The sequence below is a fragment of the Pelecanus crispus genome, chromosome 4 (assembly GCF_030463565.1).
Source record: "Pelecanus crispus isolate bPelCri1 chromosome 4, bPelCri1.pri, whole genome shotgun sequence".
NCBI classification, from domain to species: domain Eukaryota; kingdom Metazoa; phylum Chordata; class Aves; order Pelecaniformes; family Pelecanidae; genus Pelecanus; species Pelecanus crispus.
The window spans coordinates 16,834,860-16,862,189 of NC_134646.1; the positions used below are offsets into that span (position 1 = coordinate 16,834,860).

At 39.1% G+C, this 27,330-nt stretch overlaps 1 protein-coding gene across 2 annotated transcripts in view; it reads right to left on the minus strand.

Annotated features, from left to right (window-relative positions):
- The window catches only part of SLC10A7 (solute carrier family 10 member 7), a 148,713-nt gene that overhangs the window by 1,034 nt on the left and 120,349 nt on the right, over positions 1-27,330 (minus strand). For both annotated transcript variants that reach the window (XM_075709317.1, XM_075709316.1), the window contains 4 exons: positions 24,323-24,488; positions 21,284-21,335; positions 19,647-19,720; positions 2,339-2,484 (listed from right to left, as the gene is read on the minus strand). In XM_075709317.1, coding sequence (XP_075565432.1) covers positions 2,339-2,484; positions 19,647-19,720; positions 21,284-21,335; positions 24,323-24,488 — 438 coding nt within the window. The remainder of the gene's footprint in view (positions 1-2,338; positions 2,485-19,646; positions 19,721-21,283; positions 21,336-24,322; positions 24,489-27,330) is intronic.

Below are 27,330 nucleotides of genomic sequence, written 5' to 3' on the forward strand. Positions count from 1 at the left end.
CAGACCAGCATTTGCCTGTTGAGTGAGAGACTTATCATTTCTGGAGGGTTGGCTAAACAAGCAATTTTCAGTCTGAGAGATGTCTGATGGGTCTTCTTATAGTAGATATTAACCTTTAATATTGTACATTTAAAGCTTGTAAGCACTGCTTGAAAAACGCTCCAGCACAAATGTAAACCATTAAAAAAATCCAAACCTTTAAAAATAAATAGGCTCTATTCCCCTCAGAAACGCCATCTTTCAGAAACACCAGCATTTAACTATTTTTAAATCTAGCTGTTTGAGATTAGTCTTTTGGATATTATTCAGCAACAGACTTTGGAGAGAGACTTCATTCCACATTTTGTTCGGGGAAACAATTTTTTAACTTTGTAGTTTGGCAGATTCTGCTGCCATATTTACAAACGAGAAATACCTTAGTGTAGATGAACCTCTAAATATTTAAATTCAATTTCATACAACCAGATCACATGTACTATCATAATTAAGTAAGAATGTCACTGCAGTTGAGTACTGTGACTGGATAACCGTCTCCCCCTGCAAGAGAGATGCCAAAATGAAGCCAAGGTGTTTATAGAAAATAAACATCAAGGGTGATGATGACATGTTTATTTTCAAAGCGGGAGACCATTATCCAGTCACAACATTCACTTCTATTATACTTATTATAACTGTACCAGACCCAACCTCATTGATTTTTTTTCAAAGAGTAATTAAAATAACATTTGTGAATAATACAGAAGACCAACTGAAGAAACTGCTGCAACAGAACAACAATCCCCCAAAGTGGCTCTATGGTAGCATTACAGTCTGATTAGCACAGGAGGTTTATTTGATGCTTAATGAATAAGAAACTAGTGCTGGTGAACTGTAAATCTCTCCAGTACTGGCTGACTTTTCTGATGCCTTGTTTAAAGGCTGCGTTAACTTGCAGCAACTGACAGCAGCCCCTAAAGGCCATTACTGCCCCTGAGGATCAGGGAGCACTGGATGAGCTCCAGCCCCACTCCTGGTCTGGGCAGCAGGGAGCAGTTAGATGCTGAAGAGAAGCCAGCATTGTAGGGATCGTTCTGTCACCGGTAGTGTCAACTTTAGGCTATCTTTCTGCAGAAAGAGCATGGAATTTTCTTTACATAACCTGTAATGTGTCCTGATAATTTCTGATTAAAAAAAAAAAAAAATCATGACTTTCAGACTGATGGAGAAATGACATATGATTCTCAAATTTCCATTTTCAGATGCTAAATATATCTTAAGAAGGTCTGATTCCTGGACTCAGTTCCTGAAAACTGAGAGTTTTCCTACTTTTTACACTTCAGGTAACCAAAAGTCACATAAAAATCACTGATTTGGGGAATTCTAGTATTCAAGTTAGCAAGGTGACTTTAGTGGAGTGAGGCTAGTAAAATGGCAGTCTGTTCGATTTTGCTGAAAATTGGGAACATGGAAGTTACCAAAACAAATTTTTCCCCTGACAAGCAGAGAATGCAGGGTACTGGTGGTGCTGGGCTTCCCACAGTAGGTCTCAGCCTGCACCTAAAATGGCTGTCAAAGACTGCTTCAGTTGCCACAGCTTCTTGATCCTTATTATCTCAGAACATTTAAGACAGCATTAAAATCAGCTGCATGGACTAGTTTTCTGTGAGGTGTTTACTACCGTTCTGAGCAGCTAAAACCATTGCAATTATTTCATATAGATCCCAGAATGGCTGTCAGATGTCAATAGCTTCAATTTGTACTGAAATAAGCATACTTTGAATCAGTGATGTTGATGTAAAAACCTCTAGGTTATAGTCTATAATCCTACAAGCTACCCCATGCCATAATTTTGGCATGAAATGGGATGCACCAGACTCCTGTAGACTTCTTGCTATTGTAAAGGGTGACCCAAGTAGGAAAAAAAAAAAGTTAAAAAGTTTTCTTCCTGTTTCGATTCAATTCAGAAAGCGCCCTCATTTTACCCGATTGCCCCAGCTCCCATGCCAATGGACAGATCTTTGTTACTTCTCCATAAGGGAAATCAAAAGCTGTGATTATTAGCTAAAGATGGAACCATTCTTATTGGGCATAACCTGAATTCATAATTTGAACAAATTCATAATTTGAACTAACCATAGAGGTCTAACTTCAAGATTTGAACCTTTTCAGAGGCAACGGGGATAAAGTTCAGCATTTTTAATTTGATACTACTGTGACTATCACTGTCATAAAGGAAGTAAAGAAACAGAAAAATCCCTACCATGGGATCTCCAAGGAACCTGAGGAGTTTAAGACGTGCTTAGGTATTTTTTTCCTCATAGCACAGTTTCCATTATAAATCAAAACGAGCAATTCTTACCTTTTGCCTAGAAACCATCCAAGATTTTATTGTTGGTACCAACAGACTGCCAAGAAGAATCTGAGCAGGATGATAGATGAGTAAGGGGACGGAAATTAAGGACAGGTGCTCATAACCCGCAAATACTATCTTCAGCATTGGAATCCCTGCAAGCAGAAAAACAGGAGACAGACTCTCACCTCAGACTTCGAGCTCCAGATAAAAGCAAACCATTTTATGTTGTCAGGACATTTCACCAAAAAAAAACCAAAAACCCCAAACCCCAAAAGAAACAAAATGAATACTCAGAAGTTTTATACAAAAAAATCAACCCAAACAAATCAGCAAGAACACGAACAAAAAAAAATACACGGCAGAGAAAGTTTTGTGGCAGAAAGGAAGGAGTAGGGGAATGCCATAAAAGATCTTTTCTAGTTATGCTAATAGCTGTCAAACTCCTGCTGAAGACTTGGTATAAAATACATTCTGCTTTAGCGTGAGTGTGCAGTTGCTGAGCATAGCTCTGCACTGCTTATTTACTACTTCCTCTCACTGTGCTCTGTTTCAGGTTTTCATGATTGTCCTCCATCCAACCTGCCCAACTCCTGCTTGTAACCTTTCTTGAGTCTGTTCACCACTGGAGGAGGGTTGCTTTTTCCTGGTGTACTCCCTGCTAGTTGGCGAGTACCCAAATGACAGCCTTCCCTGCTTTGACCGATTCATGCAGTCAAGGTAGAGAGTCAAGTACTCTGCAGGTGAGTGCTCGTGTGTTAAGAGAACAAAACTCTCTGCTCTACCTGTATGTTTCAGAAGAGATACAGCGTGAGAGAGAAAAGGTTTCGTGAACTGAGTGAGCAATATGAAGTGGCCACGCCTATGAAGAGTTAGGGAACGGCTGGAGTACAGAAGTTGCTAGATGCTGGAAGAAGTGAGTGTTAAGAGCTAGGGATGGGCCATTTCTCCTAAGACCTTGAATTTGCACTCACCAGTGCTAATTCTGTTAGCCATCTCCACGCATAATCTTCCCACTTGATGATGTGATATGTAAAATTAAATTTCATTTAGTTTTGCAGTAATGAAACCAATTATATTTACTTTCAAGATGTTATTTTTCAAAATCATCTGTTTAAATCTTGGAACTTTGCTATCACGCCCCACAAAGCATAGGTGTGGGCAAAACTTGCAACCATCTGTCTTGCTTGTCCCGACATTTGCACAGTCGCCAAGAAGAGCAGCTGCGATTCCTCAGGAGCCCCCTGAGAACATACCTTATTTTCTCCCTCGTCTTAAATGTCATTGTAGGAATCTTCCACCAGCATCAACCTTGCAGCGAAGCAGACTACACACAGTTTTCACAGAGCTAATCTGTGTGTCTCCTTTCTTAGCAATGACAAAAAGCTGAGCTTTGTGCCACATGCCCTGATTAGTAGATATTTCAGATCAGCCAAAGTTGCCACGTTTACATAAACTTTCATCTACCTCTTGGATAAATTCCCGTTCTCAACATCCTTTCAGGTTTCCCTTAATCAAAGTTGCCTCCTCCCTATGTGAGGAAATAGCTTATTTGTTGAATATTTACCACTCCACCAGTGCCCCACTATTGCTGACACATGTCCAGGCTTGCTGAATCTTCGTGACGTTTCCACAGCACCATTTCTTGTAATTATTTTGCTTAGCTTCATCACATTACACCACTAACAATCTTGTCCCCATACTAGTAGCCTTTACTTATGTGGATATTTCCAAGGAAAGATTAAATCAAATAATTAAAGGCTTGTGTGCTTAATTTCAGTATTATAATTACCTTCAAAACAGCATCATGGACCTATCACACAACAGGGCTGCTTATTATTAACACTAATTTCTGGGGCTTGGGAATAGATAATATTTGGATAGAAATTAAATGGGCATTTGCATTATATTAAGGAGTGTAATTTACTTCAAATGCCCATCATACTGGTTTTGTAAACAGATAAAGGTTTTATTGCCTGTTTCCAAGTCTCAACTTGACCCTTGTGGGTCCTTTTCTGTTCTCTAACCACAGGAAAATAAACTAGAGTGCCAAGCTATGAACATGCTATATTTATGTTCATAAGACAGTACCTGGTGTTTTGGTAGTGCAATTTCATCCATAGATCCAAAAACACTTTAGTAAGCTGAACAGGACTCCTACAGGGAATCAGAGAACACTAGAATGACTAGCCTAAGATCACACAGAAAACTAATAGCAGAGACGTGAACAGAATGGATCCAAAGTGACTCAGACATGCTTTAAATAACTGTACATTTTCTGAACTGAAAGAAAAGATGAGAAATTCCAGCCTAAGAGGTAAATTCTCTAGAGGAAAGCTATTTCAGTAAACTAGGAAAAGAAAATTAAAGTTGTCAAATATAAACACAAAATACTATAATTAGTGTGACAATATAATTAGATCACTGGATGGAAAGAGGTTCTTAATTCACAGCTTGTTTAAATACATGTCACAACAATAGGTTCCTGTAAGCCACTAATGTGCAATTAAAGTTCCTGTTATTTACCAGGAAAAAACAACTGGTGAAAAGACGAAATAATAATAATTTTTTTGCTGGCAAGCATTTGTTTAATGGAAAGAAAAAGCCCTGTTGCCTTTTTATGCACTTTCTGATTTTTATAATTCCAACTTTGCCAATATGCAACTCTCAGAAAATATTTCATGAGATCCACAGACTACAGTCACAAATGCTCGTGTCAGTAGTATTACCAGAAAGCTAAACAAAGCAGCATGGGCTTTATTTATTTTTAAAAATGTTGTCTAAACTTTTTCCTAGCAATACATAGTAACTGCAACCATCAGTATGACTGCTAACGTTTTCTAAATACATAAATTTCATGCAGATTCATAATTAGGAGAAACATATTTTAATAGTTACTTTTCCCTCTCTTAAAAAAAAAAAAATTACTATGTTTTTTTAATGTGTAAAAAAACACATGGGGGAAAAAAATACCCCAAACAAAATGAAAACCAAATCCCAGCCAAAGGAGGAAAAGTGACATTATAATGCCTGGGCTGATACTGTATGCTGTATCTTAGCTCGTGATGCATTTTCAAGATGAGATTATGAACTAGCACTAAGAGAAGCTATAACAGAAACACTGACTGAAACAGTAGTGACATGAACAGGTGCTGCTATAACAAAACTAATAAAGTGAGTGAGATGAGTTTAAATCTTTCAGATAGATAGCAAGGAATGAAGATGCTAAGCAAAATGGATATCATTATCTCTATTTTGGGCTGTCCACTCCTCTTTTCCTCATCTTTTATAGCATATTGCTTCCAGTGCTAATGGAGTATGATAGTACACTAAGTCTAAGATAAATAAAATTTTGCATAGGATCAAATCACATACATTAACACCCAGAACACTACCTTAGTCTCAAGTTTCCTCAAAGTACACAGCAGCTCCTCCCTCCCTCCACCCCCCAATATTACTAGGGTATTTAATTGGCATCTGGAGCATTAAGGCTGCATTCACACATAGAAAGAACAATGCCTGTAAGAATTTTTCATTTTGTTTTTGCAGAGCCATTAATCATGCTTATCTGCATTTCAGGGTAATTGGACTGACTTCTATGGGTCTTCATCCTGACTGACACTGGAGGAGGAACACTGCCAGTATCAGTTTATATACAATCTTTTCGTTAACTTTTAAGACTGCTGCCATGGTCTGAAGGCTCATGCCACAAACACCCATTTATGTCGTTGCTGCAGTTTATGAAGTTACAGGCTTCCAGCAGCTTGGTTCAACTCCTCTGCCAAAGACCCTCACTCACTACGTATCACGAGAACTGAATGACAAAGTGCTTCTCTCTGGTTTGGTGCCAACTTGGGCAGCTTTGCTCATAGTAGGGGTGTGAGAAGCTGTTGAGTTGCCAAAACCTTTTAAACAGCCTTATTGCATGAATGTGTGTCCAACTCCTGGATCAGAGCTGACCAAACACCGTGACAGGCATGAGTCAGGGTTGTGTCCCATCCTCCTCCAAAGAAAGAGGAAATGTGGTACTTCGCTGGGTGAGGAAACAGCACCTCACCTGACCAGGACTAGAGAGAGCTGTAGCAGAAGGGCAGAAGCACTGAGATCATCCCACTGATATAATTTACAAGCAAGATCACTGGTACTCCCAGCTTTTTACCCTGAATTTCCCTCTTCTTTGTTTGGCTATGTTTCTCCTACCAGTGCTCCCCCGCGTTCCCATCTTCCGCCTTGCTCTTTGGCTCTGGTATTCAGAAGCTCTTTTTCTTTTTCTGTTTGTATTTTCTCCCTTCCTCCTTTTTCCTCCTCTTCTCCACTTCTATGCTTCTAGCCTGCTTGGTTTTGCTTCCCAAGACCTTTGATTCTGCTCACTTGCAGCAGCGTGAATTTTGGGTACTTCCACTAAAATCACTAAGCTCCACTAAGTGCAGTGGGCACTTAAATTGCAGTCCCACTGCAACCAGGAGAACTGAGTTAGGCCTGTGATATGGATTACATTTCATTTTTCTCCCTGTATGTGTCCTCACTCAGCCCATTTCACGTAAGAACTTTGCAAACCTTTGCAAACCTGAGTAAGACCTAGCAAGAGAAAAGCTGCTCATCCGTGACCTTCAACAACAGCAAGGAAGAGTGAGAGGACTGCTCTTACAGTTTGGTATAGGAAAGCTCTGTTTGTTCTCCATTGCTCCAGGGCATTCCAGTTTGGCTCCAAGGCTGTGGTTTATCAGCCCTGGTCAAAGGCCACTGTTTCTCCAGTAGCCCGCGCAACTGAAAGCTATTTATCCTTCCTCCAGCTTTGCACCCGGTATAACCTCCCATATCCTCCCCTTTCCCCTTTGCTACTTTCACATTTCATAGTCACCTTCTTAAAAGGCCCATGAAAATATTATGCTGCACTTCACTACACTTAGTTAACTGTAAAATAATAATAATAAAAAATCCTAAAAGATTTGAAGGTATTTTTAAGAGAATTTAAATATAGGACTCTTTTCATCTAGCTATCACTGCAGTAATATAAATGAAGCAAATTAATTTTAATGCTCCAAGGTACTGATTCTGTGTCACTGTCACTGACAGGATCCAACTAGACTTTATGAGATGGCATTTGACTTTATGGAAGTGAGCACTATGCACGCATTTACAATTTTACAGGGACTTTAAGCTGTCATGCTGAAAAATGTTTATAAAACATTAATCAAAAAATGCCTCTTTAATACAATGCATTGTCTGAGAGATGTTAGAAGGCACATAGTGTAAATGGATTCTTTTTCTGACTAAAGTAATTTCTACCAAAAGCCTTTCCCCACTGCTATACAAGTACACAGTGTGGAGAGATAAAGAGCACTTTCTCAGCACGTTACTACCTGATCCAAACACTTGGGAAATCACTAATGTACAGCATGCCATATTTCCATGTCACACATGACACATTTGTCTAAAGTTACCCAACAGAGTTTGACATTGCAGCATATTCCATAGCAGAGCTTTCAACTGACATCTGCCAAGTAAGAACTTCAAGTAGGAGCTTTCTTCTTCTAACAAGCAAGTAAGAGTTTTCTTTTATCCTATACCCATGATGGAAGTGACAAAACAATAAGTACTGAAAATCAGGGTTTCTTCTATTTTAATATGTTTATTTTATGCTCGCTGAATGTGTAAGCTCCCCTCAAAGCACTGTTTCATCGTTTTCTGTTTTCTATCACATTGCAATGGGTTCAGAGAACTTAACAGAACATTTTTATTACTACTGAAACATAGGCCATTATCTCTCACACCCAAAGCAGAATTATTCCTAGATGCTCTACTTACATACTTTACTGTATAGGATTTTCCCCTTCAACGTCTTCATAACAAACAATTTATCCTAAAACTGTACTGCTTACATTACTGAAACACATTCCAAATCACAAAACGCTGCAGCATTTCTTCTTAGGAAAAGAGGTTTGATGCAAAACAAAGAGGTCATCACTAGGGCTATGGAACCACCAGGCATTCAGGAATCAGAACAACCCTCACAAAGAGGCAGTGGAAATACTTTGAAGAAAAGCCTTAGCCTGTGGATTTTCTACTCATCTATACATTTCAGAACTCTCAATTGCCATAATCTTCAAGTGCAATACACAAAATGAATCAAGTGTATGACGGTAGCTTCTCTGACACTCTCCATTCTACTCTCTTTCTGAAGGACCCTCTCAGGGGTTGATATGAAGGGAAATAGTAGGCCAAATAGCTATGGGTTTTCTTCAGCTGAGAAGAGGCCTGTAAAGAAGGGCATGTCTTGTATTAAACCCCTCCTAAGCTGCCAGAGCAGGGGGTTTCTGAGCTTATCCCTGCAAAGACAGTACCAAATAAGCACCTGAAATTTTACCACCAAGTTTCAGAATAGTATTGCATGTGGCCCAGTGACTGCATGGTGGGGAAGGGTGGTGAGATCTGGGCAAAATACAGTTTAGAGGATTAGAAAAAGGTTGTTCATGCAGATGGCTCAAGAATGCTGCTAATCTCTCGTTCGAAAACTTTCTGAAGGGTTTCCCTGTTTCTTCCCAGGCAAATCACATTGCTATGGTTAGTTTTCAGGAGATGGAAGTTTATATACTCTGCCTATCCTCAGTGAAGGCTAGCCAGGGATAGAAGATGTTTCTTGCCCTTGTTCAGACTCTGTTACGACATACGGAGATCACGATAGGAGAAGATGCTTTTGACAAATTAACTGGCTAAGAATTCTTTTTCCCATATCCATGCCCTCTCTATAGCATGCACTGAACTCAAGTTAAATGCTCTTCCGTCAGGACCAGTTTCTTTCAGGTATGGGAATAGCTGAATGATATCTGACAGCCCATAACAATAGAAATATTCGCTTGCTACTGAGTATTCCCATTTCAGCTGAAGAAAGCACCTTCCAATGTAATATGAAATCATGTTACATTGGAGGGAAAACAGATTACTTGAAGCTGAGCCAAAAAAAGGTAGCCAAGCTCTTCCCCAGGTGAAAAATTCCTCAGAGGAAAATTTGGTAGCCCTCTTCCAGCCCTACTCCAGCTGTAACTCAAGATTTCTTTTGCTCTTAGCCCTAACCAAGAGATCCTAGACCTTACAGTCATTTTGTACTCTGCAGAGGAATCAAGGCTGAGAGAAGTAACAGACAGCCTTTGCTATTCTCTTGTCCAGAAGGAAATAACAGTGTCAAGGTAAGATTCCATCCACAGTGGCTAGACAATGGTTTACAGCAGTACAATGGTTTGTGGCACTTTTGGTTCAATCACACCTTGGTGACAAAGCCTAGTGTTACCATGGAAATCTGACTTTTGCCAGTAGGTACAAAGAGATCATCCATCAGCACAACCACAACTGCCTCCAGGTGATACGACACTCGGTCTCTGATTGGGAAGGATCTGCAATGTTTGTAGCAGTTGAGACTACATTCCCTTTGCCTTTTTGCCCACATACATGCTGTATGAAGACATGTGCTTAAAATATTTTCAGGGAAAGAAGACAACTTTTTCAGTATGTTTTCATATTTCAGGTCAGCAATAAGTGTAATGGAAAGCAAAAAACAGGCTCACAAAGTGGTAAAAACCAAACATCTGAGGGGGAGGTTTTACAAGGAACTGGTGAGACATTAAGGGAGTCTGGAAGAGCTGCAGGGGAAAAATGCAAAATAGAGGGCTATCCTAGTTCAGTTTGGAGGTCTGCGTGGACCCTAATCTTCAAAAACATTTTCACCTTCATCTCTCTCCTTGGGAAAGAACAATGATTTACCAGAATATTCAACAAGCCCTCGCACTACATTAAATGACTTACCTCTTTTGGAGGACTAGAATTATTGGGAAGGCTCTGTACTGAATCAGAGTGATGTGGTTGCATATTGGCCGTCTGGTTATGCTAGGATGCAAGAATTTTGCTGAGACCCACACTATGTTGTAAGAGACTGGACTGGTCTAACATTAAAGTAAAGAATGAGAAGGAGGAAGAGAAATTAATGAGAAATAAGATATTTCTTTTACCATAATACTAACAAGAATAAAAAAAAGAAGAAAACCTAGTATACTTCAAATGCTTTTACTAACTCTTGTTCTTCAGGTAACTGGCTCACTATACTCATCACAGAAATCAGTAATTTAAGTGCAATGTAAGTACAGTTACTAGGAAACAGCACATCTTGATACTATCAAAGTTTTAAGTAAATAAAAATGTAAAAGCTGGGAGGAAGAGAAAGAAAGTACAGTTTGTCTATTTCTGGGTTTTCAACAGGTGCATTCAGATTGGAAGTGATGTTTAATGAACAACACAGGCAATCCTACCAGCTGCTAACAATGAAACATTTAACACAAACAACAGAAGACTAGTGCCTTAGACTCCAAAACACCTCTACCTGTCTGACAATATGGTAGTAGTGATTAGTTAACAGGGAATTCAAGAATGAATTGAACACCATAAGTCATATTTTAAATGTGACTTATCCTTAATTTGGCACCACAATGTGGGCATAGCAACATTTTAAGCTTATCTTCACGCTTCTGTGCTTTTTTTATTGCTGGGATATCAGTTTACTCTTCATACACATAACATATGCAAGGCACAGGGTAAATTCTTCCTTGTAATTCACTAGCAGTATCTCACCTATGAAGTTTAAACAAACTGAATTTAAACACTTCCTTCCCTTCTCTATAATTCTTGTAGCCAACAATTTTTGATGGTTTAATAGGTTAGACCTACTAACGAAAGGAATTCTGGACAAAGAGATTGACAAATGTCCTAAAACCATGAAACTAAGATTTGATTAATTTGATTATTTCCTTGAACATTACTGCCCCTTCCGCACATAGCTGAGGCTAAGATTTCTCAGCATTAAAATTTTGATTATGTGGATTTTATTTACACATATTATTTAAAAAGCCATTATGAACATGTTTTATAGCTGTCCTTATTATATTTGTAAACACAAGCACGAAAGGATTATGCTCCAAACTGGTTCATACCATCTTTTAATTAGGTATTTTAAAGTTTTTTTTCTCCTGAAACCTTGATGCAAAGGAAAACATGATACAAAAATTCATTATACATGGTAAAACAAAAAAAACACTTCTTTTCATACAGAAAAAAATATTTGTTAGGAATACTAGCATAATTTTTCCTTTATTTGTCTCTTCATCTGATTTCTGTGGCCAAGAAAGAAGATATAAGGCCAGAAAAGCTTTAATGCTCCAGTCATTTGGGAAGACATTTAGAAAAGAGCTCGCTACCTAGAAATACTGAGGGACACTATTTCCTATTCTAAAACTCTGCGGACTAGGGTTATGCGCTTGCAGTGGTCATGGCAGCTTTTAGAGGAGGATCCCTCTTCTAGATTCCCAAGACGATGCTGTAATAGGAGATTTCTAAATTTTGCTGCTGCTGTTTATTTTTCACATCTTTGCACCCACTGTTTTAGAAGTGTCTGGAGTCAGCAGCTCAGACTGGCTGCCAGAAGGTGCACTGAGAGCAGCAAATGTAGATGCAACTCTCTCAGGGAGACTCAACATCATCTTCAATACTTGCCAGCTTTAGTATGGGTGACACTTGTAGCCTCTGCCAGCTTGAGGTAAAAAAAAAAAAAAGAAGAAAGTATCTTGAGTCATGTCCAAACGTGGATCTTCCCAAGGGTAACCTGTCAGCTGTCTGCTGAATATACTGTAGTTTCTTTAAAGTAGATAAATTAACTTTAACTATTTTTGGTGGGGAGGGAGGGCTCCTGTGTCATTATCATTTTACAGATGGATATGTGTGTTTATTTTTTTTATTATTATAAAGAGGTATGAGCTTGCTGTCATTAAAAACCTGCAATCTGGTTTTTAGTGTCTGATCCAATTACGTGTACATCTGGGAAGACACACAACCAAATAAATAATTGGAGAGGTGCAACTCTGAAATGACAATTGTTATTCATCGATCTCTTTCTGCAAGTCGATATTGAGAGATGTAAACTTCAAGTGAATGAGATCTCCTGGGTGAGATTCTTCAGTTCAAACACAGTAAACAACTGTTGTCCTCTGATGCACATTTTAGTACTGCTGGAGGCAAACTTTCTAAATATTAATAAAAAACCTACTACTGGCAGAGTATACAGATGAAAAGGAAGCCCTGGGAGCTGGTACAGAATTTCTTGCCACATTCTAGGTCTAATCAAAGAAACATACATTTCAGGTCTGAAAGAAAAGGAGATTCCCTAATTTACTCTAGTATTTCCTCTCCTGGAATCACAGAAAGGTCGAAATTGAGTAAACTGCAATAGATCAGACATGCTATATTGTGAATCTTGTGATTAAAAAACCAAGGAAGAATCAGGTACTGTGTCCAAAAGCCACTATAACTCACTGGACTATGCCATTTCCTACTTTCAGACTGGCCTGCCAGCACATTTCTTTCCTGAAAGTATAGCCCCTAGGGATGCTCTGGTCTGAAGGAGACAAATGGGGTGTTTGCCCAGCCACGTATATGAGTAGCAAGGGAAAATAAAAGAGATGCTTTGGCACAGACTATCCCAGCGACCACAGCCTACTCAAAACCGTCAGTTTGACTTCTTGCGGAGACAGCCCCTTCAAGTGAGTGGTGGCCTTAGTACTATAGAAATGCTTACACATGCAAAATGGCATCTCACCTTGGGTGGATTTGTCTGTGCAAGCAGGAAACATTCATACTAATCCCAGTTACAGAAATTTTCGGTCTATATTTGGTTTTCTAATATTCTGATATGGCAGCTGTACTAGAAACAGCAGCATTTCCCAGGCATTCTTTGGAGTCTACTGAGAAAAAAGACATGCCAATTACATGGTAATAGCCTGACTGACAGTATTGTTTGGTAAGAACCAAACGTTGGTTCTAGAAGACTGCCGAGCTAGGAAAGGCAATCCACCTGCCCTCAAGTTGGGCTACAAAAAAAGATGCTAACGTGAGAGAAGTGCAGTAGACCCAGGTGCTTCTGCTCTCCCCGCTATCATCTCATGTAACACGAATCCCTCAGTTCTTATTTTCCAGAGGCAGACAGAGAACAAAGAGAAGGGGAATCACAGAGTAGAGGAAAAAGCCCAGCCAATCACTTGCTGCTCCTTCCAAGCAAATGCTGGGCAGAGACTGAAGAGATGAAAAAAAGTTTTCATTTTGGCCCAAAGAATCACAGTATCAAAACTCATTAAAGGTTCTAGCAGCCACTAAGCCCCCTGGGATCTCAGAAGCAGGAATGGGAGAGAGTTTCTAACTCTCTGGCAGTAGTGAGGGGTACGTACTGGCCCAGACATGGCCTGCACAAGACACTCGATTCTTTCAAGCATATTCCTCCCATCAGCTTCCCTAATGCCCCAAGGGTCAGCACCCACCAATTCTAGGCAGAGGAGTAGCCAGATCATTTTCACTTACATTGCTCTATCAGACACCTGGGGAAGAAAGGAGACTAAAAGTCTGTAACAGGTAAGAAAATATGCAAATTCAAGCACTAATAACACCAAGTATGACATGATGCCAGCAGTAATGTCGCCTGTTCAACACTCTTTAGGAAGATTTCAAAAGTAAGAAAGACAGTATCAAAAGTCTTACACTTGAAAACTTTCAAAGAGCGATTTACTAGGATTATTTTCTAGATCTTTATGTAGAAGTCAGAAGAATTATTCACACATTTATACCTAGTCACAGTTAGTACCTTGATGAATAATCGCTTTAGAGGACAATTATCTGCCAGGAGCAGAGAAAAACCACCATGTTTCAAAAATACCAGAAAGTATAGCCTGAATACTCACTTAGGGCAACGTACTTGATTTTACCATCTTACTTTCTATTATAGAATTATTAAGAGATGCCTCCTTTTTAAAAGCAAAATGATCTACCTTTTATCTTAACACAAGTTAGAATGTTTTGGCATTTTTCTGTCGAAAGGAGAGAAGTAATTATCACTACACAATAAGAAGAGTCTACACTTGAGTAGTACAGCATTTCACAGAGTTTGGGTATAGGAAAAAACAGATGAAGCGAAAACCCAGCTAATATTAAACAGCAGTGGTTTAGGCTGTGCAAATATATTATTTATCTCTGAAAAAATCTTGTAAGGAGATAATCTGTAGAAAACATGAGCAACCTATAGATAGCTGTGAGCAGATTGGAGCTGTATGTGAGCACAATGCACTCTGTCACATTGTGCAGCTGGGGAGCTCAGGGGAAGGCATGGACTGATTAATCCATAGCCTAGGCGATCCGCTCGCAGACAATTCAGTTGTCTGTGAATCTACTTGTGCGTTACAGCAGGCTTTTAAGAATTGTTCAAGTACAGACTATCAGTTCCGTACTCGTGCAAGAAGAAGCTGAGTATTTAAAAAATAAATTTGATTGAAATTAAAACAATACAAAAGAAAAGCTAGCGCTTTGGCTTTTATTTGCAAAATGAACTCTATTCTTTCCTGAAAGTATTTTGTAGCCTAGAAACTTTGATTGCATTACTTTAAGAATTCCATGGTGAACGAACTGCTACATTGATAAATCCAAATGAGGAAAAATGCACTCTGCATCACAAACAATACTTTGATTTTATTATAAGGTGGGGTTATTTTTGTTGTTTTGTTTTGGTTTTTTACCAATCTGCTGTTCATCATACCTACAGTACAAACATTTGCACTTGTGGTAGCCAAAATAGGTAGCAGTACTCCATTTTTTGCTGATAAAATAATTTTACATAGTAAATACAAAGAATTAAAGTGAAAATATTTTTTTGACAATCCTGCATTTTACTTTTGGAGCTGTAACTTCTAGCTTGCAATTCACTCCCTGCAAAACATAAAATAAAATGTTCTATACGTGGCTGCAACTTTTGTGTAAGTGCAAGCAACAACTGCAGTATTTTTTTAGATGAGCCGTACTGATAGCTTTGCACTTCCTTGAGGCCTCTTCTCTTCTCACTGAATGAACTCCAGGGAATGGCATCATGTCGGGCTTTCCAGATGGATTATGTGAAGCCATAGCTCAATGTCATTTTCAATAGCAAGGCTCATAATTAAAGGTCAAATAGTCACTTCATCTGCAATCAATCAATAGACGAAGTACTAATACTAAGTACTAATCAATCAATGGCAAATGCACTAATAAAAGCCATGCATCAAATGTCCGCATATGTGTGTGCTCACATGTACTGTGCATATATGTGAGTAGGGAGGAGAGAAAGAGAACAAAGTGTGGGTGAATATGCCAGAGGGCATTGTGAATACCGTATTTTATCTTCACTCCTTGTAAGTTTATATCCTGTTCCACTCATTAAGTGAAACACAAATAAACATTAGTTTTTCCACATGTGACGCACTGTATTCAAAAAACTGCCAAAGCACCCACCTCTATGTAGAAATATTGGCTTGTGTTCCTAACTAAGAAACACAAAGGCACCTACCCTCTGTAATTTGTCCTTACACAAACATGCCCTGCACTCTGATCTTTGAGACAAAAAGTGTGTCAACTGTTCTGCCTACAAAATAAAACCCAGCATATGGGAACAGCACTCATCTCCGTGCAGAGCAAGCGCTTATTCATGGATTCAACAGTGGAAGTGGCAGTTGGCCTCATGAGCATGCACTGCATGGGAATTAGTTGGTTTCATAATATGGTGTGGGAGAAAGTGACTTATAAAAGTCTTCTCATGCTTCTCCTATTACCACTTCTAAAGCTTTAAAGCTGTCAGCTCTTCTCCCACTTTAGTTGGTGCCATTCTAAGCTCCCCAGGGAATGGGCCAGACGTACCTATTTGGAGTTTCACCTGCCAAGCTGAGAGAAATCAGTTTCAAAGCGAAAGAACAAGTGTTGGGGGGTCATTTATACACTACCACTGGAATCTTGAAGACAAACAAAGCAGAGCTCCACCTCGGATGTGAAGCCAGACCCTGAGCTGTGTTTGTGCTTTCAGGCATTGTAATGACAGAGGGAGAGGGAAAAACTCCCTCCACTACAAGAGAACAGAAGGTTTCTCGTTGTATGGTTTATAGTAAACACCTCTGGACAAGTAGAAATGTGACAGAACAACAAAAGAGTAAGGGCCAAAATGCCGATGTCTGTTCTTGTTTCTGCTAAGATCAGGGTGGACAAGACTGTGCTGTGGATAGATTTAACTGTCATTCAGAAATGGCTGACCCTTAAAAACAAATTAGATCTACTCTGCTTCCACCTTCAGTGAAGGAATACACGCTAGCTGTTCTGCTGAACATTCCTGTTTACATCACCAGCTCAGGGGCATGCCTCATCACACTACAGCTTTATAAAACCCAGTCCTCCCTACTTACGTAGAAATGTGTGTTTATGCAGCTCTGTCTTATCTGGACCTGGTACTAATACCAAACAGAGTAAAATACCAGCGGTCTCAAAACCAGCCAGCTTGAAACTGATACACAGCAGGCACGCCTATGTACTGCACCCGCTGTGCAGGGGTGCACGCAAGAGCGGCGGGGCCCTCAGGCTTACCAAAGATGGGCTCCCAGGGACTGCCAGAAAGAGCATTTCCCCATCGGGGATAGTGCTCAATTCAGGACACGCTACTGCTGGCCCCACGCAAGACAGGCCTGGGAGCCTCAAAGAGACCTTAACAAAGCTGAGCCCCAGAGATAGAATTCAGCAAGGGAAGCACAGGTCCCAACCACCCAGCGATCCCAAAACAGTCCCTAAACAATAAGGAAAGGTAGTGCAGAAGTGCAAGGCCTAAGAACAAATTACATCTTATGACTAGCCCCCCAGGAGGCAAACTTGCTTTCCATGAGACACCACCTCTTCAAGGATGAAGGTAAAGCAGCCTGTCCTGAAGCTGACAAACAGAACAGTCTGTAGCTGAGAAACAGTCCTGCAGTACTGCGTTCCACCATCTACCTGCTTCATTTCAACTTGCACACTCATACATGAGACACCTATATTAGCAGGGCAAAAGTGTGTATGGCTGGGGAGAAGCTGTAGGAGTCCTTGACGTCAAGGTGGCCAAAGTATTTTTGTTGGTGTGCTTGGGCAAAGAAAGCTGCAAAATACAAAACTTGACTCATCAGGCTGTGCTAATGAGAGCAGTAACTTGGAATTGGGAAAACGTGAGCCAAAAAGTCAAGCAAACTAGGAACCTCAAACTAGGTTCTTCTAAAGGAGAAAATAAAATATAAAAAGAAGAGCGGACTAGCAGAAGAAAAGTGAACTGACTCAGCTGTATGCATAGGGTGCAGGTCAAGACAGGATGCATAAGGATGCTTGGTAGAGTAAGTAAAAGAAATGAAGAGTCCTCATTTTTTTTCTGGGTGACAGCAAGACCCCCTAGGACTTAAATATTAAAAAAAGGCTGTGTGCTTATTTTTTTAGTGTCATGGCAAGCTGCAGAACAGTGTACATAACAGAGCACGTATAAAATTATTTTCACTGAGGAGGGAAGGAGAGACTTACACGTCTGTGCTCTTAAATACAACCAGCTTCTCTTCTGTAGTATCACAGTTATGTCCTAAGTTTATACGCACCTTCAAATAGCAAGTACAGTAGTGTGTTATGACTTATGTGTGGGGTTGCTTTCTATAAATACAAGGGTAACTGTCCTCCTGAATACAAGCTCATTTATTAGTTGAAGCTTCAGCTTCATCAAACATTTGCCTGAAAAAGACCTAATGTCATTTAATCTATGTTCTGCTCCAAGGCAGGATCAACTCTAGCTATCTAATTCCTGTTGAGGCTTGTCCGCAATGATAGAAGATTCAGGACATCAATAGGCAACACATTCCAAAGCTAAACTGTTTTACATTAGACAGGTTTTCTTTATTGTTAGCTTAAATAATCATCATTGTAACAAAGTCCTTCCCTTTTCAAAGTCCACTGTGAAAGAGTTACTTTTTTTCTTCTTTGCATCAACCTTTTATGCTTTTGAAGATCACTACTGTATTTCAGCTGTCTTCTCTCAACAATCCCAATTGTTTCAACCTTCCTCTGGGGTCACTTTTTTGAGATCTATGATCATTCATGGCACTCTCCTCTGATCTCTTTCCAGTTGGTCCACATAATTTTTGAATTGTGGAGCCCAAAAAATCACGCAAATGTCAAAAGCTATAACGCTCTCAAGCCATACAACTTTTGCTACTTCTCTGCAACACGCAGGACCTTGTGTGAAAGGAAATTAACTTAGTTTGGTATGATATGCATTTGACAAATCTACAGGGCTGTTATTCATTTCCTTGTTTCTTCCTACACTGTTAAAATAATTTATTTCAGTAGTTTTCTACAAAATGAAGTTAAACTCACTGATCTATAATTCCTCGTCCCCTCCTCGTTTCCATTGTGAAAAAGAGGCATTATGTTTGCCTTTTTCTTGTCTTCCAGGAACTCCTTCACTTCCCACAGACTTTCAAGGGCACTTGCTAACAGTTGTGCAGCACAGGCCTGGCTGAAGCAAAGAACCCTGAGATGAGTTTCGCTATATCAAACTGACTTGGAAAACATCTCACCTAAGTCCCAACTTGTTCTTCCCCTGTTTCAGGCTGAGTTCTTACCTTTGTTATTGACACCAGCTGTGTTTCTCTTTGACAGATAGTCTTGAAAAGGCATATATTCAGCCACATATGCTTTATCAAACACGTTTTCATATTTTGAAAAACAGTAAGAAGAATATTCAAGTACTAGTCATTTCACTGACTGAACATAATGGGCAAAGCAGTAGCAAGTGGCTGTAAGCACCACTGATTTAGCAGTATTTTGTGAGTTTCCATCAAAACATCTTATTATCACTAAGGGGTCATAAGGGACAAATATCTCAATGATGTTCTGATAAATGAATTCTAATAAATAAAACTATCCAAAATATCTGCAGACTTAAAATAAACACATACATTTTGCCCATGTTAAGCAAAAGACAGTGTTGTCTATTTGTGATTTCTGAATATACTACATGCTTTGATTTTCACTTGTACTTCCCAGCTTTTAGGTGTAAGATTTTACTGTGAGACTGGGCAGATATACCTTACAATGTTTTCAGTAACAAACGTGAAATTTTATCAATACTGGATTAGGCAACAGAACAGAATAAGAACAGAAAGAAAAATCCAGCTTTCCATAAATAAGGTGGTCTTACTGTATAACCACTACAATCTCAGCTGAGAAGACTATGTTGTCTGCCCTGTAGTAGGCATTTATTTTATCTGTGCAAGAATATTATCCTACTATTAGTATCATACTGGTAGCATTACTTGTCACACTGAAACCAAAACCATTTAAGCAGAAAAGCCAGCAACCAACATCATTTTTTTTTCAGCACAGCAAGGTATGAATGTTACTGTTGTTTTGCTTAAAAGCTTGTCTCCTGACTTACCCAGGGTGAGGGATTTGTGTGTGGAACAGAAAATGATAGCCACTGTGTCTGCTGGTGTGAAACTAGAGTTATTCCTAGAAAAGAAAGAGTTTTAATAACCTCTGATAGCAAAAACCTTAAAACATCATCAAGCAAATACATTACTTTGAGGATCCATATGCACATTCACATCACTTTGATCAGGTCTAGTGACAAAAATAATTCTACCCACAAATGAACAGTAGTGTTTGATTTTTTTTTTTTTTTTTTTTTTTTTTTTGAAAGCAGAATTGTTTCTCAGTTGTGGCAAACTCTCTAATGAGTATGCTTCTGTGTGAAGGAGAGGAATTCTGAACACATGGTATGTAGGACACAACTTTATTCCAGCCAAGGTTGGTTTTGCAAACATGCTATATCACAGCAGTGGCCAGCTTGCCTCCGTAAAAAAAAAAAAAAGACAATGACCTACGATTTCTTTTCCTAATATGTAATGTTAACAAACTGCTCAATTTGGACAGTATATTGAGTCTACACTATAAGCACTACTTATAATATGTAGTTATCTTCCACTTCAGAGAAAAACTGCATCTAAGGGTTTACATGCTGGGAGTAAGGCCAGGAAGGGTGGAAAAATGACATACAGAGAAAGGTGTATGACTGGCAAATGGATCACCCTTTGGTCCAAATTAGGAATCATTTTATGAGATTCTAAATATTTACCATACTGTCTGAGTTGGTTACTACTTATGGCATTTTAGATTTTACAGTTGGGACATATCTTCTACCCAGGTTAGGTCTAGCATTTCAAAAGTTATTTTAAAATGCCTTCTAAGGTCAGGGCATGATCTTGTCACAGAGAAATTTTCTTGTGGCACCAAAAAAGCATAAGTAGCTCTAAGACATTGCACCCTTCTTTGTGATTCTCCCTTATGGATATTGTATAATTTATATAAAGCATATGTCTGGAGTCTGCTGTATTGTGGCACTTCCCATTCAGCAGAGTGCTTCTAAGACAAATACTCCAGTAAGCCTAAGTGAGAGGACAATGGTGGATACTCTGACCAGCTCAAGTGATGCACTAAGCCATTGGCTAACACCATTTTCATGGTACTATTTTTTGAGACGTGAATGTACAACTGTTCTTCATGGTTGATATTTAAAGTGAAAAAAAATAGCTCTACCAAACATTAATTCAGGACAACTGTCTTTTAAGAATCACCATATAAACGTAACACATTTGACATATACAGAGAAGAGTGAATTGCCAGCCCAGCAAATGTATCTTGAGATGTAAAAAGTCAAACTGAGTTCTCTCTCTCATATGTCATCAGCATGTCTGCAGGGCAAATTATACCTTCAGTGACATCTGTGCAAATCCATTTTTTTCAGTGGATGAGGTATAGCAGTGATTGATTGAGATTTAACAACTCTGTAATTAACACACAAGAAAGGACAGAATTCAGGTCCTGCTCTCTTAGCCTATGAAGCTCTAGCAGAGAAAATGCAGTAAGGACAATATGAAACACCAAAATGAGGTCACCCCTATTCAGAAACCTGCCCTTACATATTTGCATAAACTGTATCACCCAAATCAAAGATACCATGCAAAACAAATATTCAAAGGTTCTGATTCAGCACATTCAAGCACATTCAATTACCTTGTAGAGAAGAGGAAAGTCAAAAACATGAAGCTCATCTGAACAGAAAATACTGAAAAAGAAACAAGTTAAAATTAGACTTGGATCACAGAAGTAAAGATCACTTCAGTCTCTGCAATTGCTTGTGTACACGCCTTTTGTCCCCATACAACAGGTCACAAGCTAGGCTGGACCAAGTCTATCCAGAGAAATCCAATGACAGACAACCTTTAAAGACTGCCTGGAAGAACAATACGGATCATTACACCCAAGAAAGCTAGGGCTAATATTGTGGCTACACAAGTTCTTCCCAAGGTAAACTCTTCTGAATCAAGTATTTCTTGACACAATGAATGACAGGAAAGTTCACTACTGCATGCTGCACATCTGTTTGCACTAGTTTTGCTTATTGGGTTGACAACACAAAATCTCTCAGACATGCTCTGGTTGCCATGTATTTAAATTTAGCTGCTTTCTATTTAAAAGGAGAAAGTATAATGTGTAAGCATGATCACAATAAACATTCTCACACTCTAGGTATATTACTCTCCTAATAAATGATCACTATTAAGAGAAGATCATCACAGATGTTTTAATTCCCTCCGAGACAAAGGCTTATTCCTGAACTGGGCAGGGTACATCAGACAAAGCAGCTTTCATTCAAGCTCAGTCAGCTTTGTAAGTGTGGATGGCTTTTGAGCATCCTGCTCCTCTCTGCCAGCTCTCCTGACACCCGCAGGGGTTGTGGGATGCAGAGCCCACCCTTGGTCTGCCGAGACTGGGGAGAAGCAGGCAGCTTCCCTGTTGTGCCGTGAATAGCTGCTGGGACTGCAGAGACCGAGCGTTGTGCCGGAGCACAGGAACTCCCCACAGAGCTGGAGGAGAAACGCTGTGACCTGCAAAGACCTTGTGGGGGGTTTCTGGGTTATAGGGGGAAGGGCTTTTACTTGCAGCAGAATCTGGGGTAGGTCCTCTCCCTTTTACTTGCAAAACTTGTGAATGCAATAAGGCTAATGTGTCCCATAGGGTAGTGCAAGCCAAGACAATACATTTGATTTTGACCCCAGTTTACAACTGGGCAACATGGCAGGGGTATTAGCTATTACCAGTGACATTCTCCATTCTCTTACACACCTTTCCTAGGATGTATAAATGTCACCTCAGCATGCACTTAATTCTTCCTTCAAGAACTAAAGGAAGCAATCCATTGTTCCTGAATCACAATTTTTCTGCAACTAAGTACATTAACATGCACAGAAAAAAAACACCTTAATACGTATAATTCTGTAAAGCAATGAGCATGTGTTGCTATCAATTATCCCTTGTGCATATTTTGCTGTGGCTAGAATATTAACATAAAAATTACATGAAAACATTAATCAGCAGAAAAATAAATGCAGTTTCATCTCAAACTCCTCATGCTAATGTCACATCCTGATACAACACAACACACACATCCAGCCAACACATCCAATAACATTACAGAAACTTTTTCTAGAATACAATGTACATATCCATCTCCACAACTTCCTTGTTTTTTGGTTTTATAAATATTTTAGAAAGAAACAAATGTCTAATATGTTCCAAGCAGTTTTAATGTTCATGTTAATAGTCTCACTAAGAAACTCCAGTTATGCACACTGGCAGTGAAAATGTACATACAATGATTTTCAGCGTATCGCACTGCAAGTGGTATATATAATTACACATGGCACAAATGCAGAGTTGTCTTGCGGAGAAATAAAAGAAAGGACAAGAAAGACAATGGAAGTAACCACTCTACAGCAACTGTTCGAGGAAGAATGTGCCTTTTTAACTACAGAAGAACTTTTTTTTCAAAGTAGCGGTCAGCACATTAACATAAAATCACTTCATTCTGAGTTTCTCTGCATGTTAAGTCAGAGTTGAAAACTGCCATATCCCTCGTCTTTGCTGACAGCTCTGCACGGATTTAAGTGCATCTGGGATGTGGTCCTCTTCAGATGCCTATGCAAACAAGTATTTCCTCCATTTTGAAAAAAAAGCTCCTTAGCATAGCTTCCTCCTTCTTTGCTTTCAGAATATTTATACAGTACCGTTTATAATTCCATGTAGTATTTTACACACATATAGTGTTTCATAATCCAGAAAACTGCCACAATTAGGATAGAATAAGAACTGACCCACAAAGGGCAGGGGCAAATTTCCTATTGACTTTAGTGGAGGCTGGATTTATAGAAGATAGATTATTTTTATTAGACAGAAACGTGCACATACACACAGTTCAAGGTAGGTGATGCATTGATTTCTTGAAATCTTAACAGTTTTAGAGTGTATGAGATGTGATTTATACTGTAGTATACTGTAGTTACCTCTCCCCTAAGCAAATTGAAATTCCTGTCTCTGGACAGTCTGAAGCAAGACAGGAATTCCCTACTGGGAGAGGAGACAGTGCCTGCATACCACTGCCTTTCCCTGGGAGGTAGCGATCTGCAAGTGTATTTTTAACTGATGGCAAGGATACCAGCAGCCTGTTCTCATGTGTATGTTATTTAAGGCTGAATGACTAGAGTGCTTCCATAAACAAACTCTGCAAGAAATGTGTTCATCCACAGAAATATATCAACACATTCAAACTCCCAACTAGTTTCTAGGTTTATAATAGGGTAAGGAAGAACTATTTAAAAGTTTTAACAGTGCTTTTGAGTAACAGCTCAAACCAAATCTTTCCTTTCAGCCTGGAGTGCAACATCTGTGCATTTATGGTTGTTTAATAACAAAGAAGCCAAACAGAATGGTCGGAAACACTTGGAAAGTAGTATTGTGCCCCTTTAGAAAGGGAGGGCCACTGAGCAATCTCAGGCACACCTAAATAGCAGGGTTCATCCCTCTCTAAATGCTTACGCAGTCCCCTAAAAGCATCCAGCCCCTAAGAAGTCTGGTAATCTGGTTTACTAGACGCATTAGAAGTACAAGCTCTAGCCCCATGCCAGTATCCCCGCAGCCCCACCCCTTCCAGTACATATAGCTCATTACACACCTGAAACACAGATAAGAGAGATGCTTTAAGGTTGAACTTACTTATGAACACTATTATAATCAAGCTAAATTTATCAAGGTCAATATTTGGATTGGCAAAAGTATCACAGAATGTTGTGTAGATGATCATCAGGAGCACACAGCTGCTGATAGCACCAAATGGAGGCTTCTTCCTTTCAAGCCAGTCCTTGATGTATCTTCGGACAATCTGAAACACAGAAACCAACAAGTTGGCTCTTTTCAAAGATGCAGGGAGCCAAGTTGGGCATCACAAAGTGAATCTGACAGCGGAAAGACACAAAGAGAAGAGAGTAATTTGGATGACGGCCACAGTGGATTTCAAAGCTTCCCTGCCACACAACTCTTCTTCTGGGGAATTTAACATTTGTAGTGCAACTTCCACTGGGCGTCCATAATGAGAGTATATTTTCAAGTACATTCAAATCCATCCTTAATCATGCCAAATGTTCTTTGCTAGCTGTCACTGAGACATGCCCATTAAGCCTCCCCAAAGTTTATCTCCTCTGCTGATACTAATGGATGTATGTAATTATCACAGTCCCCTTTGCATCAACAGACAATTCCAAGTGCAACTTTGGGAATCTTAAAAATCTGACATCTTCAGGAATTTCATGACGGTAGATAATCGAAAGTGATCCATGGAACATTTTAATATTTAAATAGCTAGCGATGCACCAGAAGTTTTTAATTAAATTATAACTCAAGCTTGAAAAGCAAAAGTGCATGTGTTGTGGGAGTTTAAATAATTCAAACTCTGAATATCTAGAGTTTTTGTAAATCCAAAGACAAATGCCATTTGCACGCTTTTAGAATACCAGAATTAACACATGAAAACAAGGAAACCTACTGTACGTAGCGGAACTCTTGCACTTTCAGGAAACAGAATCTGAAGTTGTTTTTCAAGAATTTTTTAGAAACAACTATAAATTTTAAAGTAACTTCAACTTTCAAATTATGTCAAATACTACAGGACTAAGCCTCAGCAGATACAATGCATCTATTTCAGCCCTGCCTGGGGAGTCGCTTTTTTTCTCTTTACTTTATACGGTTTGAAAAAAAAAAACTTTTTAAAGCTTTTATGATACAGCTGTGACTTGTGTTAATTTTTCAGCAATCACATTATCTTGCCTAATTTCTCCCGAGACCTCCCAATGTTCTGTTACCGTGCTCCTTCAGAAATAATAGCACGAGATCCTGAAACACTTCTACCAGAGCACTCTAAAGGTGTCTCGTTACCTTCCCATAGCGGTACCATTAATAAACATCACCGCTATTGATTTAATAATACATAACATTTTAGAGGTATTCAAGATTAAATCAAAGCATCATCACTAATGCTACTGTAGGACCTTTTCACGCACTAACTGCCAAAGCTGCAGGATTGACCTCACAGCTGTCAGTTTTCCCCACTGCCCTTCCCAGCTTGTTTGCAAGTCTCTCAATAGGGAAGTCCTGGAAGCAGCTATCCCAGTGACCACAGCAAATAGACTTCATCAACCACATGGCAGGGCACATCCTAAAAATTTGGCACATGGGGTTCATTCACAGCTAAGCAGGCTGAAGGCCAGCACTTAGCTCCCAGCACTTCTATGCTTCCCGCTGATGAAAAATAACAGATTTACAAAAAACCATGTAAGGGAATGCTCAACACCCCAGTGAAAACACTCAACTTTAAAATTACGCACTTGCCAGATGTTAAAGAGAGAACACCACTCAGAATATAAGGCCAAACTCCTGCAAGAGCATTCAATGGAGCTCCTTCAGCCACCTCCTTATATGCCACCGGGTAGGAATAAACCACTACACTGATGAAAGAGAGGCAAGAAAGCTGACTGATGACATTTAGCATGTAATGTGAAAGACATCAAACGGGAAGACCAAATTAGTCTAATCTGAGCAGATTTGAGGCTCTGTAATTATCAGATGCAAAATGCAAAGTTTTTCACCTCTAAAGCGAGTGTTTTCTAAGGAAGTTAAAAAAAAATCCTATTATCCCATAAATTAAGGTCACATTGGGGAAAAAGAAAAGCTACTTAAGACCACCTATTTATTTATGGTCCTTCCAGAAAACTTATACTGAAAGTAACGAGGTTAATTATGCCACAGTACAACTTATACTGGAGGTATTTATTACAAAAACTATAACCTCATGTCTGTACAAGGTGTAATTATAACAGACATGACAATAATAACTTTATACACATATTTAACATGGACTGACATATAAGAGAAAGAAAAAAATATTTTAAAAATGAAACTGCAAGCAGTGTTTCCTCAAAATCTTCAATCAGCTGATATCTTCTTTAAATATCCACCTCTATCTAGTCTGGAATTATTGTGAATCAACAACCATAAATACCAGTACGGCTTCTTACTGCACAGTGTATTTTTTAAAAAATTACATAGTCGGACCCTGAAGAACTAAATTGTGGCTTCAGGAAATCATCTAATCAAGCCAGTGTCATGCTAAACGTATACTGTAAAAACACAGACAAAATACATCCTCTCTAACACAGAATCCCATACCTTTTGATCTTCACACAAGGTTCAAGAAGATCTATAATTTCAGAGGTCGATTCAGCCTATGATCACTGATTTAAGGTAATCTAAATTCTTGTATAACTTAAGAGGGGAGAAATATAACAGGTATCTGTAAAAACTCAACTAGATTTTTCACAGGGAAGCTCATGTCAGCCAATTCATTTTGACTGAAAAACAATCCATTCGTAACTTATTCATGCCCTGCAGAGTTGTTTCAGGACAAGGATGCTTTGAAAGCCTTTTAATTCTTAACCCAATTTTGTAACTTTTCAGGGTTAACACAGAATGTGTTCTTCACAAAAATATTGTGAAGATTTATAGTGAAATAATGATAAATCCCACAAATACAATAAAGACAACACACAATAAAGTACAGAGCCAGCCAGCCAGCCAGCGAACCTTGCTGTTCTGTGGTGCCAGCACCCTCTGACAGGAAGCCTAATAGAGGTTGAAAAGCCACGAGCAACGCAGATTGAAATGATTAAATA